Raw genomic sequence first — 18,012 nt, 5'->3', positions numbered from 1 at the left:
ATGTTGCACAATGATTGAAGCTTGGATTTATGTGCATGACTTTTGTTAAAGAATATACTATATTTTTATAAACAAATTATTATAACTAAAAAATATTAAAATAAATGGTCAAATCTTGTCAATATGTGAGTGTCGTAAACTTATGATAAGCACTATAGTACATACAACTGACGAAGAGTATAAATTAAAGCAAAATTTTCAAACAAGCCCGTGTCATATCTTTCATTTCGCCTGTTATTACTTCACCTGTTATAATCATGGAATATACTCATTTATTCTACCAGCTACTTTTATGTAAAAATTAATTCAATGACGTCAATACCTTTTATAATTTTTTTTTAACTGCAAATAAGAAAGTGATATGACACATGCTATGTTATGTGTGTATGCATATGCCCCAAATAATATGTTAGTACATTTATATTTTAACACTTAAAAAAACATACACACATACTTATGCACGTTCATCTATTTCATTCATAAACTGATTTTCATTCATTATTTTCTACTTTATTACATTGAAGAAGTATTCGAGCGGCACAAAAGAGTCGATTACCACGCACAAAATTGCAATTACATACATACATACATCAATACAATATTTCCAAGCTCCACATCAAACGGAGGTAACATCCAACCAAATAACAAAGCTAAACTCACACGCACTTCATCACTTTCTTTACAGCACAATGTGCTAGCGGTATCCTGGTGGCTGGCTATGTCCTGCCTGCTGGTGCACATTTGTGATAAGAAGAATCCAATCAAACGCAATTTAATCGTAATGATTAATTTTTCTTTCTTTTAAACGCCGATGTAGCGTAGCTAAAAAGAATTACTTGGCACTCAGTTAGGCGGAAAATCTAAATTGTATTAACGGAAGCGCTTCGACCCTGTGTAAAGGATTTGTTTAGCTGTGGAAAAAGTATAAAAGTGGCAATTTACGCTGACTTAGAGCTTAGTGTATAGATTACCAGCTACTTGTGGCGAACTACACGTGGTGCTGATCGTCGCTGCGGAAACTTAATTGTAGTAAAGTGAAAAGGAGCAAAGTGGGTAAAAATGGGTGAGTTCGAAAGTGGTGTCACTAAATTCCATCGCGAAACAAAATTTTGCAGTATTCATCACACCTTTCTGGGTCATAGTTTTGAAAACTAACCCCCTAATCTAACAAAGCCACAAATCTCAGCGCCTTACTATTGTGATTTGAACTGCGCCTTAAAAAATGCCACAAAAATTAGATTTTAAGTCTAAAGAAATGAAAAAAAGAACCAAATTTTTTTTTTTTAGTGACATACCTATTTGTTGTAGCGGCATACTTTGAGGCGCAGTATAAATTACAATAGTGATGCGCTGAGTTTTATGACTTTTTTAGAATAGGATTGTAAATAAAATTCTGAATTTCACTACATAACTAGATAACCCAGTAATCAGGTTCGAAACAAGTTTTAAATGTTAAGCTCTAACCTTAGGATTTTCTAAATGAAAAAAAAAGAAAACCCGTATTTTTTTGTTAAAAAAAATATATATATTTATATGGGGAAAAAATACTTTTTCGTAGAAATGGTATAGAATTCCTGAGAATTTATATTTTTCATTTCTTTTCAGTAGACTTCCAATAATAGAACCCAGTTGTTATATGGGTCCTCCCACTGCTTTTTTGTGGTTTATAAGAGATCTATAAAAAAATTGGTAATATTAAAATATGGTCAAATAAAAATTGGGTATTGTTATTGGAAGTCTCATAAAAAGAAGAAGATTGTTTCAATCGAAAAATATTTATTTTCCAGAATTCTATACCATGTCTACGAAAAAGTTGTTTTTCTCATATAAAATACATTAAACACTTCATAGGCTTTGAGGAAGTTTTAAATATTTTTTATTAAAAAAATTCCGGTACTCTTTAATCCATTTAGAAAAATCCTAGGGGTGCGAGCTTAACATTTTCAACTTTTCTTTCTCCGTGTATTTTTAGACCACATTAATGTGCATGCATACTTTGTCTCTAAAAGTTAATTTTTTCTGTACATACTTTGGACAATCACAAGGTGTCGTGAACATTTTAATGTTTATATTAAAATCGCAAAATTCAATCAATACATATATATTACCGGTTAAAATACTTTTAGAGGATTCAATGGGTATAATAAAGGCTAGTTACATAGATATACATTTACAGTGAATCGTCGACATAACGAACCTTGATAAAACGAAAAACTCCATTTAACAAAAGTTTTGCTGAGTTCTCTGAAAAAAATTTTCATTCAAAAAAGCTCCGTAAATATAACGGAAGAAATTTTGAGAATGAAAACCTTCGAAATATATCAACAGTTTAAGTCCCGTTAGCAAAACCCAAAAGTGTCAACTCAAAAGGCTCTACACAGATAATTGTTTACATGTTTACGTTTATAGAGTCGTTATAAACCAAGTAATTTTTAAGCAAAAAAACAAAACCGACTTCAATTCTCATATACAAATTTAAGATTATCGTTCATTTCTTCATGATCCAATGGTCGGATTTAAACCAAATTGGAATGTGACCACTTTTCCTTAAAAAAAAAAAAGAATTATAGAAATCGGTTAACGTGGTCCAAAGTTATGTGGTAACTTACATAAAAAAAAAAAAAACATAAAAAAAATATTGCGACGAATTGATAACCTTCCTCCTTTTTGTGAAATCGGTTAAAATTCAAGTACAAGGATTTTTTTTTTCAAGGCTGCATTTTTCATTGTATCGAGGTTTTCATATTCTATAAATATTACGAAACTATAGATATAATGAAACATTTGCCCAATGAAAGTATTCACATACATACTTTAGGTGTACTGGCCTAAATACTGAGGAGAAGAACATTTAATAAGTTTTACATAACAAAAAACCGCGTATAAAAATACTTAATATTTTTAGCTTAACTAAATACTGACTCCCGGAAACTCCGAGATAATTCCGAAAGTCCCCAAAAAGTACCGAATGATCCCGAAAAAATAAAAAATCTCCCGAAAAATTGCCAAAGTTCTAAAAATACTTCGGAAAACTAAAACATGAAGAATCCAGAAAAAAATTTCAAACAATTTTCAAAAAAAAACTTGAAAAGTTTCGAGACTCACGACGCATTTCATCATTTTGCTAATTTATAATATAAAAAATAAATAAATAACCGATTATTGTTTATTTTCCTTAACCGTTTAATATCAAGATATCTACTAAATTCATTCGTACTTTGCCACCTCAAATAGTAGGTTCATTCCCGTACAACCCGGACCGGATTCGATAATTAGAGTAAGCGAAAAATTTGCTCTCAAAAACGGTAAAATATCCAAGCGCGCGGGAATGCAAAAAACCACATTTCGTGCCAGAGTTTGAGATACAGCTGATTCACGTGGTATTTGTTGTTAAGTGTAAACACTTAGAAATTGAATATAAGGATTGAAAAGACATCAACCGGCCATTCACTATTCCTTAAGAGCACAAAGTAAAGGAATCGAAAACATAGAAACACAAACCAGCTCATATGCACTTTGACACTTTATCAATTTTTGCCCGGTGAAAAAATCCGAACTATTTCGGGCACGAAGAAGAAGGCATTTACGATCCAGTTGTGGAATGCATGCGCTCTTCATTGCCCATTTTCTTGAGTACGGGAACGATTTCTGGGCTATTGCGGACATGCGCGGGATCCCGCGTTACGTTAGGAAACACACCTATTCATTACCTATGCTTTTTTACTTTAGTAACTACTTTACTAAATAAACGACAACATTAATTCAAAAGTATTTAAGTATGTATGTCCAGCACTGAATGAATAGAACATTAATTATAAAAATTGAAACAGAAATCTTTTATTTTTATAGGGGCAGCAAACCGGTTTTGAAAAAAAAAGCTGTCTTTGAATCGGACCATTGACGTATTTGGGCTATAAACGGAACGGTTTTTTTGTTTTAAATTACTAGAACCGAGCCGAAAACTACAGATGAAATTTATTCGGTTCAGTTCAAATGAAAATTGGGCAACAGTTTCTTATTAAATTACGCTTTGAATTTTGGCTGAAAAACTAAGCCTTGTATTATAAAATTACGAATATTTTTTTTTTTTAATTGAAGGTTTGCTGCCCTGGTTTCAATACGTTGCAAAACATTGTCCTCCTTTATGCTAAACTTATTTCTTTTTTGCAGGATAACAAATACCTAAGGGCCTAGGATGCCAAAATCTTCATCTCGTTATCTTTTATGTTTTTCAATCTACCTAAAATATAATTTATATATGCAAATGTACAATAATTTGCGCAGCCGATGTCAGCCGAAACCATCCACTTATGAAAAAATTTGTTGTAAATTTGTTAAATAATTCAAAAAAAACAACACTTTCTTAATTTTAAAATATGTATCATGGACTGATTCCTTAAGAAAGTTTTGTGCGCAGTGCTAAATGCATCTATAGTTTTATTTTGTATTTATTTGTTGCAAATATCGTATGAAACGGATAACTTTCGAGCGTTGTAAATTGGACTACCCTACTAGATGGAAATGTGAATCACAATAAAGAAACTAAGTATATAAAAACAAATACAGATGCGTAAACTTTTAAAAAAATATGCCACATATGTATAAAAATTATGCTATCTACTCTGCATAATAAACTCCAAAAATTATTGTATGTATTAACCAAAATTTACTACTTGTTGCAAAAGAAAAAGTAAAATCTTTAAAAGCTTAGGATTGTAGAATATCATATATTAAATGAATATGTATGTAAAAATGTAAATTACAAAAAAATATATTGCCAGATAAAACATTGTGTGTGTATTAATTAAAATTTGTTATGCTCTATTCAGCCCTTAATCCTTAGATATATACGTACATATTTATATTTACAGACGTTAAAACATGTTGCTGTTGTTTGGGATTACAAAAATAAATTTTAAAAACTTGATTGCGGAATACAACAATTTTAAAAAATATATATATATTTACATACGTACAACTATTTGTGGTTAACTGAATATACTTACATAATTATTTGTGTGTATAAATGCACCAATACGGCGATACAAGAAATATACAAATATAAAATGCATAATTTTTTGTGGAAATGAGATTTTATGAACAAAAAAAATCTGTCTATACTTGTGTACACTTTATTGTTAAACTATGAAACTTATGAATGTATGCTTTTAATTAAAGAAATATACGCAATTAATATATTTGTTGGGTGAAGTGGAATTTGAGTATTTTATTTCATCAGGGAGATGGCAGTTTTTTATTCTGAATTAAAAAAAGCTACGTAGGTACGTTAGGTGGGCTTTAAAGCGCCCATTAAATTTTAATATAACAAAGTGCATGATTGAAGTAACTAGGGCTTAGGAATTTCGAAAATTGTCGAACATGCTTTGCATGGAGTAAACGCGTGGCACCGACAGCAAACAAATTTCCAAAAATCAACGGTGAAAATTTAATGCGCTACAAAACTGCAAATCAAAATTTTTTCTAAAAATTCTGATAGTAGAAGATCCAAATAAGGCACGAACTTCGCCCATCTATTTAATGGTTGAAATCTAATTTGTATGAAATTTTATGTGTCAAGAAATGTTTCGCGAGTGGGTTGGCTGAAAAAATCCTGGCCAGGATATTTTAAATTAAATATTGAAAAATTATTATTTTGTTTTCAATTTTGCACTCATCTGTTTACAGGTCTATTCTGCGCTGGTAATAAAAAGTTAGTAACCGGTAAATAAAGTTCCTGTCAATTTTTAAACCCTTTTCGCATTCTGTGTACTCTTGTAACCGGTAAATTTTGTTACCATCTCATAAGCTGGTAACCAATTATTTCCCCGTGAAATATGCAATGCCAGGATTTGCACAATTCTTCATAGCTGAATTGCTGAATATTTTAACTGCATTACCAACGTACCTAGAATCGCGGTAACAAGAACTGGAAACATTTTTGGGTAATACAATTTTCCGGTTACAAAATCTTCGGTAACGTGCAGAATAGACCTGTTAATGAACAAATTACACATATAATAATCTAAGGAATGCATAAACCCTATAGAATGTGTTAAACAGATTAGTGAAAATTACTATAATTACTTACCTGTTATACATACCTACCAACCCAATAGGTAAGCCAGGAAAAAAATAGACAACCCGGCGTTTTCACATTCTAACGGGTTAATAATTTCGATTGGTATATAATTTGTTCATTAAATAAATGAAAGCAAAATTAAAAAAAAAAAATTAATTTTCGAATATTTAGTTAAAAATATCCTGGCCAGGATTTTTGCGGCCAACCCACTCGCGAAATATTTCCTAGCACGTAAAATTACCTCCAAATTGGATTTAATCCGATCTTAGATTGTGAGAAAATATTTTAAAAACTTTTGAAATTCGAACTTCCATGTTTTTGTTGGATAGATAGAAGCAAACGGAAAATACCCAAAACGTGTTAAAATGTCGAGTCCCTATTTATTTCCGCAATATTTGCTTCTTGCATACTTTATTTTGCAATTCTCCCATATACTTTAAGCCATGCATTTTGTTTAAACTTCGCACTAAATTTTAGGCAATCGGAAAACTTACATATGAGCTATTCTTTTTTAAGTCGGACGGATTTCGTAATAAAATTATGTCATATCTCCGATTCGGTTCAAATTTTTTTAAGGGTTCTATATATGAAATAAGCTAACACATGTTCGAGGAATTTGTTTCTCTTCGGAGATCTGTCAAACTTTGGATTCTTTCGTGATTCTGACTAGTCATGTACTTCTTCAAATCGTTAATGTATCTCGGATTTTGCTCATCGTAGAGACTTCATCTTTTTTGTGAGTCAACAATTTTTTTGTAATTCGTTTTCGAAAACTTATGATGAGATATGTTTGGCAAGGTGCTGAAAATCGGGATTTTGTGAAAATTTAAATTTTATTGCGGATTCCGATAGAATACCATCTCTAATTCACACCTTCTTGGTGATTAGGTTGCTTGTATATCAAGATAATTATCCTCTAGTCTAAAATAGTTTAATATGTTACTTTTTATTAACAAATTAGTAAAACTTGCCTTTAAAAATATGAAGTTAAATAAAACCAGAGTCGAAAGCGACAGTCGATTGCACAGAAAAATGCACCAAAACAATTAAATGTACGTAGACCATTCAACTCAAAGAGAGCTCCCGAACAGCAATATTTAATCAGCCTCATTGCGTAAGACGTAAATTAAGGTAAATTATACCACCCGACAACATTGCCATTGTATACTGTCGTGCTGAAATAAGTAAAACTCTGCAGTGCTGCCAAGTTTTTCCGTTTTAATATACTAGTCGAGCGGAGATTTTAGGCAATGACATAAAATTTTCGATACGTTTCGACTCTCGAAAAACGAATTGCATTCGACACGACTGAATACGATAATGAGGCGGAATAACTTTTAGCCGAACACGAACTAGTAGTATGTTGTTGTTGTTGTTTTTGTTTCCTGTAACAGCACAAAAATTCTCGAAATAGAGTTTTTGGAAAGTGTTGCTAAAGTAGCAGTAATTTGGTTAGATGTGTGTGTATATCGCCTGTCGTATGAACAGGTATCTTCATCCGCCTTACTTCAAATAACTAGAATATTTTATTTTTTCTTAAACTTTTTGAACTTATTTATTTATTGTAATATTATTCGTATTGTAAATACACAGCATTATTTTAATACAACTTACAAAATTCTTTTCGAATATTTTACACAATATAATATTTCAAAGCACTACAGAACACAATTAAATTATGGTGCTGAGAAATTTACTAATTTTGATTCACTTCTAAAATACTGTGAAAGAAGTGAGACTAATAAAACCGGAATGTCTTTAGACATTAATTGCACACAAAATATTAGGAGTGCGGTATGTTTCATAGGTACATATAGCTAAAAAATACTTTGCAAATTTTTCTGTTGACGATGCTAGGCATTTTCTTCCATTTAAAAAACTTGTCTAGCATCCTTTGTATGATAGAAAATGCGAGACGAAAATTTGTTGAATTTTCATAGTTTTTCACATAAAGCTTGAAATTTGGATTTATATGCTGTAGGATAGATAATGAGCTATACTTTTTCCAAAAATTAATAAACCTTAAACAGACAAAAGAAAAATACTCAAAACTGGTCAAATTATCGCACCCCCATTATTTTGTGAACAACTGTACTATGTACATACGTTTCCAATTCCATAATTTTTTTTTACCATAATTAAAAAAGAAAATACGTTTAACGAAATTAAGCAAAAAAATATTTAGGGAAGTCTTTTCTTAAATATTAGTAATAAGGTGAGTTAATTGAAACCATAAATAAACTTACATAGGTAGGTTTTTTATATAAATACTTATCTGCATGTTGGGTTGCACACAATTTATTTTTGTTAAGATTACAACTGGAAAAGACTATTTATGAGTGATACTTATAGAAATATTTTGGTTGATTGGAGTATTCCTTTTAAAAACTGACAAACAATGCCGACCAACTTGCATTCATTAATTGTGCGGTATTTGCATGAATGTTGTGTCTTTAACACTAACATGAATGCATAGACTTCATTCATTAGTGACAACTACCACTTGTAAGAAATGTATGCAATTCATTAATTACAGATTTTCATTAAGAACAGATTCTAGTTAAAGGTCAGCGTGTAAGTATGCAGGAATTGACGAACTCTAATTAATGATTAGTTATTTTTTATTTCAATTTTATTTGTTATCTGCACTTTGCTAATCAAGTACGGGGGAATTTTATGGTTAGGTTGCACTTTCTCGTTTTTGGTATCAATTCATTAATTTTAGCATTGTTATGCACTACCGTAAAAATAACACGCAACTATTTATATGGTATGTACGAGTATTTCCTTAATATCATTTTAGGTATTAATTCTACATAATAATCATACATACATATGAACTGTTTCTGGAAGGAAACTGACGGTTTTGAAATCGCATATTTTGGCATTCGCTTACTGCTTATTTATTGGCAAGTATATTTCTCCTTTGATTAATTTCATTTCTTCTATATACGAGTAATTTATATTTGTGCTACATACTTTTTAAAGTAGCTGATTTCTTTTTAGTTTTTGGTTGATAAAAAATTTCATAGCAATAAAAACAAATATCTCAATAATTTAAATATATATGTACAATAGTTTTTTGAAAAACAGTGGGTCAGCGATTAGCGCTAATTTATGAATATAGCTACTGAATTAAACATAGCGAGATTAAAATTTTAAAGTCAAAATTCTATTGTTTATAATGTTATTTTCTTCTATATTGTTTGTTGCCAAAATATATCACCTGCTGGATTCGCGGCAATTGAAAGGAGAGTTTTTACCAGCGCTCGCAAGTTCGATGTATTATGAACACTTTTAGACAAACATGTTAGTGTGCTGGCGTATTACAATATTGCCAACCAAATAAAGGATATTTCTAATGAAATCGAAACTGGCCTGGACCCAACAATTTTTATTCAAAGCCAGAGAGATCAAATTAATATCTCGTTTCTTAGGCGGCGGCCTTTTCTTGTGTTTGTTTTAGCGGATACTTAACCCTGTCTAGAGTCAGATAGTATGTACTTAAATCGTCGTCCCTTATCCCAAGTTGAAATTTTCAACTAACGATAGGCACAGGAAACGGGCTGTTACGTCAGGGTCTAGTCTGGGTAGTTACAACATTTAACCTGCTACAGACCGTAATTTGGCCTTTTTGCTTTCTGCTAGACTATCTTTCATTGTCCAAAGATTTGCTTTTTTAGAGGTCGCATTAAGCGATTATCAGCGACAATGGTGTTTGATATGACTATTCGCCAGTGCAAAATAACTGCAACAGCTGCGGACTTGGTACAAAACAACGATCAGACTCTATTAGTCGGGTGAACGTGCGCTCTCAGACCCATCGTTGAGGTGTACTTGGAGAAATTTGTCTGCAATGTCCCGCTCAGGGGATTTCATTGACTGGGCATGCTTTGGTGTTTAGATACAAACGTAAAAGTTAAAACATTGAGAAAATGTAAGCTTGTTTAAAAACATTCTTGACGTAAGCATATCTCTAGCAAGAAAACAGGTTTAGTGCAAATTTTGTAATGCCTTATCGAAAGATTGTGATGTTAATTAATAAATTTCTCACACGTTATCCAAATATTGTACATTTCTTCATTTTATAACTACTTACACACACATCTTATCTAGTACACATGTACATACATCTATGTAATTAAAATCCGTCGTACCCTACTTAATATGGGATTCTGCATCTTCACTCTAAACACATTTTGGAATGTGTATAAATTCAGTCAAATTTGGTTTTGCTTTCAAGCGCTTTATGGACAATTTTTAATTGATGTTTATTTTGCAAAATAATTTCTTGGACAATTTGCAATTTCTGTTCACAACTCTTATCTACTTAAATTAAATTTATAATTTAAAATTCTTGTCGTTTGAGCTTTAACTTTATTTCTTTTTATTCGTTATATATTCTTATGCAATTGGATGGAACCTTATTGCTGCGCTTTTCAATATATTAAAACAAGTTTAATTAAAAAAAAGCGCCAAGGGGCATAAAACCAGTCAAAGACTTAAATTAGTTTTTAAAATATTACAACTTAAACTAAAAGTTGTACTTTGGAAATGGGCGTTGTGTGGGGGCGCGCAACTCTGTATGTGGGCGGGCAATGGTATTTAATACTGCGCGTTTGTGCTTTTACTTTATTAGCAGCTGGCTATGTTAGCAATGTTATCATCATACATATGTACATATAAAGGGTGCTTTTGTTGGGAGATCAGCTCGAAGCCACAACGAAGCTGAATGATGATTACAATTTTATTTCCTCTTTTGTACCGTGATTTTCATTCAAGCGCGCTTTTAGGTACTACGTTGGTTATTGTTGTCACCAAGCAGATCTTCAATGGCGCCAGTTAGACGTCCTTTGCTCAGCGCATCTACCAGCATCCGCAAACGTTCCTCGCGCTCTGAATGGCGTCGCTCTAACGAAGAGACCTGTGTTTATGTAAGAAAAAACAATTGTAAACAAACCATTATTAAGATACAATTAACCCACAAAATTCCTGTTATATGTGAGCAAATTAAATTTCCACCATAAAATGACAACTATAATAGCCATTGATGCATTTAACCAGAAAAAAAATTATTTCGTAATACGCATTTATATGACAGAGCAATGGCGCATTGATATTACGTGCCGGGGATGAATCGAGCTTCGTAGAAAGAAGCGCAGCAGAAGAAATTATGATTACGTAAAAGTAATTAGCTATGCTTATAAATTAAACGATAAATGAAGATACAAGCGAAAAAATGCGTACGGCAAATAAATAGTTAACAACTGAATTAAAGTGGAAGGAAACTGCATAAATGGCAAAGCAAACATAAAAGTACCGCTTTAAAAGCCATAAAAAATGCAAAAGCACATACATATGTATATACCTATGAACATACATATATAACAATCATAAGCGGCAGTTAAAAAAGTACCAGTAAAGTGTTAAGAAAAAATTATATGGCAATTAAAAAGCAACAAAAATCATATAAACGCCAACAAAAACTGATCAATTAATTTTTAAGTACATTGTAGTTGGCAGTTATGTACACATAACACTTGTTCGCATTTGTCTGATTCATTTTTCATTGTATGACTTTTGGCAAATTGTTGCATTTCATACGAGTTTTTTTTTTGTGTGATTTGATTTCTATGCTCTTTGTTGCATTCAGACATGCGCACATGCAGATCGTCTTTTGGTCAACTTCTTTTTCTTCTTTACCGCAAAGGGGCCAGAGTTGCTGCTACGGCAGCTTTCAATCTCTTCTTCAAATCCCGTATGCATTTGATTGTGGTTGTTTCTATCATTATCGACTATACCACCACCACCACCACCACTACTAGTATTCGTCCCACTCACCTTAGCTTTCAACGCATAGTAGTCGACTGGTAATTTGCGGCGCTTTTGTGTGGCAAACGCTTCGTCGCGTTCATTTAGGCGCTGCTGCAAAACACGCACCGTTTCATGACACGAGGCCAACTCACGTTCATGGGCACTTTGCAGCGTTTTCAACTATATAATTAAAGTGACAAGAAAATGAGGAAAATACATATGTAAATATGTAGATACGTTCAAAAATTGTTAATACGGTCTAAATAGTAAATTTGTATAAAATGGTTGTAGCTCACTCGCATGTATGTATGTATGTACATATTTATGTAACATATATCACGCTTATGCTGTACTTACATCGCTTAAACGCTTATCATGTAGCACTTTATAGTCCGATTCAAGTAGCTTAAGCTTATTTTGCGCTTCCCGCAGCGCTTGACTCTCCGTGGTGGCTGGCATTTGTTCGCTATGCGCTTGGCTATAATGCTGTGAATCGTAGCTGCGTCGTGACATGCCTAGGCAAGTATAGCTGTTCCACTGCGACTTATCCGATTTAAGTGCTACAAATGTATATGAAGAGAAGTGTAAGAAAAAGTGTTAAGTATTGTGTATTAGTATGCATTTATATATGTACGTATATATGTTTAAATAATATGAGCTCTATATTTTCATCAGTTTTGAAGTGAAACTTCTTTAGCGCCGGTTGTTTGGTTGGGAGTATCGGCAAATTCAACGGAAATTGCATACGGCAATGGTTGGGGCTGAAACAAGTGTTTCTTGAGTGTATGCACATGGTATTAATTTAACAAAAAACTTGCTAATAAAAGGTTAAAGAATAATACTTAGAAAAAGACCAATACAAGAATGAAAGTAAAGTTGAGTACGTACATACATAGATAAAGAAAAGGATAAAGGCAAAGGTAAAAATATAAACAAAGATGTGTAACGATAAAGGCAAAAATGAAGATCAAGGTGAATCTAAACACTTTACTTATAAAAGGGCAAAGATGAAGGGAAATATGTACGTAGATGAAGAAAATTATAAACATAAAAGTAAAAACAAAGATAATTATAAAGAAAAAGATGACGATGAGGATACCGATAAAATTAAAGATGAAGATAGAGGAAGAAAGATTGAAATAAAGGTAATTATGGAGCAAAGGATGTAGATAGAGACACAGAGACTTAATCTGGGAACTATTTCCGGATTTTAGGCATTTTCGGGTTTCTCGCATGTTATCGATATGACAATCGATATTTTTATCAGTTTTGTTACCGATTTTGTTATCGAAATATTTTTCGATATTGCTATCAATTTTGCTATCGATATATTTTTTATAAAATTTGTTATCGATAATTTTATCGATTTTGTTATCGATATTTTTATACATTTTGGATCGACTATTTTATCGATTTTGCTATCTATATTTTTATAAATTTTGTTGTCGATAATTTTACCGATTTTGTTATCGATTATTTATCCATTTTTTTTCTCGATATTTATATAAATTTTGTTACCGATATTTTTATCGATTTTGTTACCGATATTTTTATCGAATTTGTTATTGATATTTTTATCGATTTTGTTATCGATATTTTAACCGATATTTTATCGATATTATTTGTTATTGGTTTTGTAAACGATATTTTTATAGGTTTTGTTATCGATGTTTTGATAGATGTTACTATCGATTTTGTTATCGATAGAGTATAAAGATAAAAATGAAGATAAAGGAAAACAGAATAACATTAATGTAATTAGAACGAACAGGGGTAGATAGAGGTAGGGATCTAGACAGAAAAAATACAAAAAATATAACCTTCAACAAAAGCAGATGTATGTATGTATGTACTTACGTATGTACATACATATATATCGTCGTTTAAAGTAAAAACCCCGTATCGTCATTCTGCAAAACCTCGTAACTGACATTTGCTGCCAAAAATTGGATTTGCTCACACAAGCTCTTGGCTCAATCCTTATCCATTCGTCCTGAAATATACTACCCAGAAATGCGATAGTTTTATAAAAAAGAGATCCATTTTAAAATATGAGTGTTTTTACTCCTTAGAAAATAATTTATGCAACCTCACATACGCGGTTTTGTACTTTAAACAACGATATGTATATTGGTTATGAGACAAAATAGATATGTATGTAACGTAAGTTTCACTTCTCCAGTGTGGCCCAGGCGCTTTTTTATTAAAAATCAATACACTTTCAAATTTGTTCAAAGTTCTTAGCAATTTAGCGTCCGTAAGTTCCATAATAAAATAAGTCAGGGAATAAGTGTGCGTTTACAATGTCAGCTTGCAATTAAAAAAGGTTTTTTTTTTTCAAATGAGCTACAATTTAAATCCAAAATTTTCGAACATCGAGCACAGGTACAACTGAAACTTTATTCTAAGCTATTATGCGAACTGAAGAACATAAAAAACACCTCGATATAGTAAAAGCTCCTTAAAGACATACATAAATGCTTTTTTACAATCAAATCAATTCCGACTTTCGGTTAGGTATTCGAAAATCACAGAAACTACATTTTACGACGCAGTAAAACACACACTCTCTTCAAAAGCGGCACAATTCAAAAATCAGACCCCGTAATATACCTGCTTTTGGAGCGTACAAATTCAACGCAAATAATGGTAACAGTATAAGTAGTTCTCTATTTAGAGAATATAATCATTAGGCATATGACTATTTTTAAAATTTTATATACTTATTCTCATAAGAGAATGAGAAGTGATGAAAAACCAACAGAAGTAATGTTTTTGTCAAACTTTTGTACAAAAAGGTCACGTAACGAACTCCGAGGAGGTATAGTGGTACTGAAAAAAAACATACAAATAAATATGTATGTATATGGAAAATTTCCTGCCAACCGATTTATGACTGCGATCGAAAATTGGTTTCTTTCGGTTGATAGATCGTTAAAAAAGTATTTTTTATGTTAACTAAGAGAGTACTTCTGGCAAATAAACTCACCATAGTTTTTCGAAAAACAAAAATTTTCGTAAGACAATTGTCAATTCTGGCAACTATTTTGAAAGCTCTTTTCTGCTTTTCGAAAGACTAATTGAAAGATCCGCTAACGAGGAGGTCTTGGGACTATTCTGTTCGTCTTTTAGCAATAACTTTTCCAAAATTTAAATTAAATAAAAAGAAATCCTACATTTTTTCTTTTTAAAGCAATAAAAACTAAAAATTGAAAAAATAATTAACTTAAAAAAGAAAAAAATTTCATTAAAAATGAGAACATATATAAAAAAATGTAAAAATTAAGTGTCATAAAAAAATTGTTTTCTTCCTAAACCACTAAAATCTAAAAATTAAAAATTAAAAGCCAAAAATAAAACCAATTAAAAGAATAAAATAAGTTCCTCGAACAATAAAATTTAAAGAAAATTAAATAAAATATTAAAAAAAAAGTCATTTAATTTAATAATTCACCAAAATAAAAGAAAACTAAATAAAAAATTAAATGTTTTTAATAATCAAATTAAATTTAAAAAATATATTTTTCTTTTTAAAACAGTAAAATTCAAATATTAAAAGAAAATTAAATTAAAAAGCAAAAATTTATTAAGAAAAAAAAACAAAAAACGTCATAAAATAAGTTTCTAAAATAAAAATGAAATCAAAAATATATCGGTATTTGTTATTTTTTATTTTTTAGGTATTTGTTTTATTTTTCCCCCGTTTATATTCAATCAAAGGCAAATTTTCTTAGTCCAAAAGATGCAACGAATATCCAATAAAAGCCAAAATAATACGCAATCTTTTAGTAAAGACCGAATACTTCTGATTCATTTGGAGTTTTGATGTCCTTTAAGCGCGCAAAAAGGTGCATTCAAAGTTTAGCGAAATACTTGAAGAAAATGGCTGTAAGAAATTTTCTTCGTCTCCTCATTTGTTTGAGTCACTCTAACAACTAATTTTACGAAAGCAATTTAAGTGAAAAATGATTTTAATTTATCGAATTTTATATGGAAATTGACAGAAAATAAAAAGTCATTTTCTTTTATTTTTCTTTTTAAATCAATAGAAACTAAAAGAAATTTTTAAAAAAGAAAAATTCATGCTGAAGTATTTTTTGACAAAAGAGCTTTTCACTGTGAAAGTTGGCAAGGGAGCTTTTTTTGTAAGACTTTCGTGGTATAGTATAATCAACCTCTTTCAAACTATATTGCCTACTCTCCTTCAATTATCTTACAAAAGACATGTAACTATCTTAGCCAGCATTGCCCTGTAAAATTGAGATTACGGTAGATAATTGAATTCACTTGTCAAAGAAGGAAATTTAGGTGAACACACTTTGAAAGTAATTAAATAAAAAGGGTATGAAGAAATCTCATGTTTGACTGTTTTTAGGGTGCAATTATGATGGACATCAAAATCCTCTCGAAGTAATTTTTTAAACTAAGAAGATAGTTAGCTGCTTTTTTATCGACCCAACTTGTTTTACTTGAAACCAGGCGCAAAACAACGCGTGCATAGTCAGTTATCGTCGACCTGTTTCGTAAGAAAATTAAAAAAGCCCTTTTTCTACTTCCTAGCATGCTCGTAGCAGTCTTTGACCCCACAGTTTTCACAACTTTTCGACATGTGTACATGTGCATGAAGGTATGTACATACATTTGTATGCATGTAAGTATGTAATTTGCGAATTCCATTTCTTTCCTTACTAACGACATAACAATGCGTTAATTTGAATTAATGTATAATTTTGGCTGATATCAAACTATTAAATTGAGTTATTACATAACAGATAGCGCGATCAATATCAAATACATAGTCAACTTTTGAATTTTAAATAGGAACAGCTTGAAAAATATCGAAATACATATGTACATATGTAATTAAAAATCTTGTCCAAAATAAGCCGGCAATAAATTTACAGAAACCAAAATAAAGTTATGTATATTGTCAAAGAAACTCTAAAAAACCATGTTTGCTACTTTCGCTTTCAAAAAACCCTTGCCATCGTTGTAGCGCCAGTAATTGGTGCGCACAAAAAAAGAAACAAAAACAAAACAACGCACACTTCACAGAGGCTATTAACAATAGTCAAATCCAAATAGAGATGATCAATATTGCGCGCTGCGTTGTCTTGTTCGAAGCGTCACGGTCGCTGACATAATACAGCGTTTTTTTTTTTAACACAAGCGCTGCACAGCCACATCGTTGCCGCCAGCGGTGACATCGACGACGACGAAAACGCATTTTGAATGTGAGACACGTGGTAAAGGTGCGCTAATGGATAGATGATTAAACAAAAACGAAACAAGTACGCTACTTATGCCAACTGAGCGCATTGCTTGCGCCAGTAATAAGCGCCTAAGTGATTGAATAGCGTACACCCGCACTGCGCTGTGAAAATGTCTCCCAGCCGTGTTGCACAAGCGTTGAATGGCGGTAGAGTTTACAACACGATAACCGTGCTTAATGCGTCATTTTTATGTACGTGTCTACGATTGAGCAGAGAAAGTCCATATATCAACGCCGAAAATAGATCTGCCTATCACAAACCAAGGGGAATTTATGTATATATGCACGACGTGCGTTGCCGAAACATTAAATAATTGAATACGGCAAATAATGGAAAATTTCAGTATTTTCGATGATGTATGATTTCTGTACGCCTGTACGTATATGTGTGTAAATGCGTACATATGTATGTACATTTATAAAAATATGTAAAATTAAATGCTCACCGTCTTTCTCACGTTGCAGTTTCTTTATCGTCTTCTTACACTCTTCTAATTCACGCGTTAGTCGCTGCATTGCCTTGTCCTTGATCGCCAAATCGACGCGCATGCCTCGTATGGTGGCCAGCAAGTGTGCGTCCTCCTTCGCCGTTGCATGCGCATGATGCGCGGAAATTGACAAGTCCGAATGTGAGACGGGCAGTTTCGAGGCCAAGGCTGAGCTCAGCGTGCCCATTGAAGTGACTAGCGGTTTGCGTATGCCGCTTTGCTTCGAATTCGGCCGTGAGGTGTTGGGCGTTGAATTGGCGGTGCTACTGGTGCTGGAACTAGCTGAATGCACAGCGCTAGAGGTGCCAATTGTATTGGTGCTGTGATCGCGTGTGTTCTTCGTTTCGGTTGTTTGTGTG

General features: G+C 32.0%; 1 protein-coding gene across 1 annotated transcript; it reads right to left on the bottom strand.

Moving 5' to 3' along the window:
- Window positions 1–8,777: 8,777 nt before the first annotated feature.
- Window positions 8,778–17,995, bottom strand: LOC118753335. Its single transcript, XM_036488210.1, has 4 exons — window positions 17,612–17,995; window positions 12,251–12,453; window positions 11,921–12,073; window positions 8,778–11,003 (listed from the first exon to the last, which is right to left on the bottom strand). The coding sequence occupies exons 1-4, from the start codon at window positions 17,838–17,840 to the stop codon at window positions 10,869–10,871; spliced, it is 720 nt and encodes a 239-aa protein (XP_036344103.1). The 5' UTR covers window positions 17,841–17,995; the 3' UTR covers window positions 8,778–10,868.
- Window positions 17,996–18,012: the final 17 nt, after the last annotated feature.

This window comes from Rhagoletis pomonella, unplaced genomic scaffold, assembly GCF_013731165.1.
Source record: "Rhagoletis pomonella isolate Grant_MI unplaced genomic scaffold, Rhpom_1.0 Rhpom_scaffold_02364, whole genome shotgun sequence".
NCBI lineage: Eukaryota > Metazoa > Arthropoda > Insecta > Diptera > Tephritidae > Rhagoletis > Rhagoletis pomonella.
Note: the sequence above shows the minus strand (reverse complement) of the source record. Positions and strands in the feature narration are given on the sequence as shown.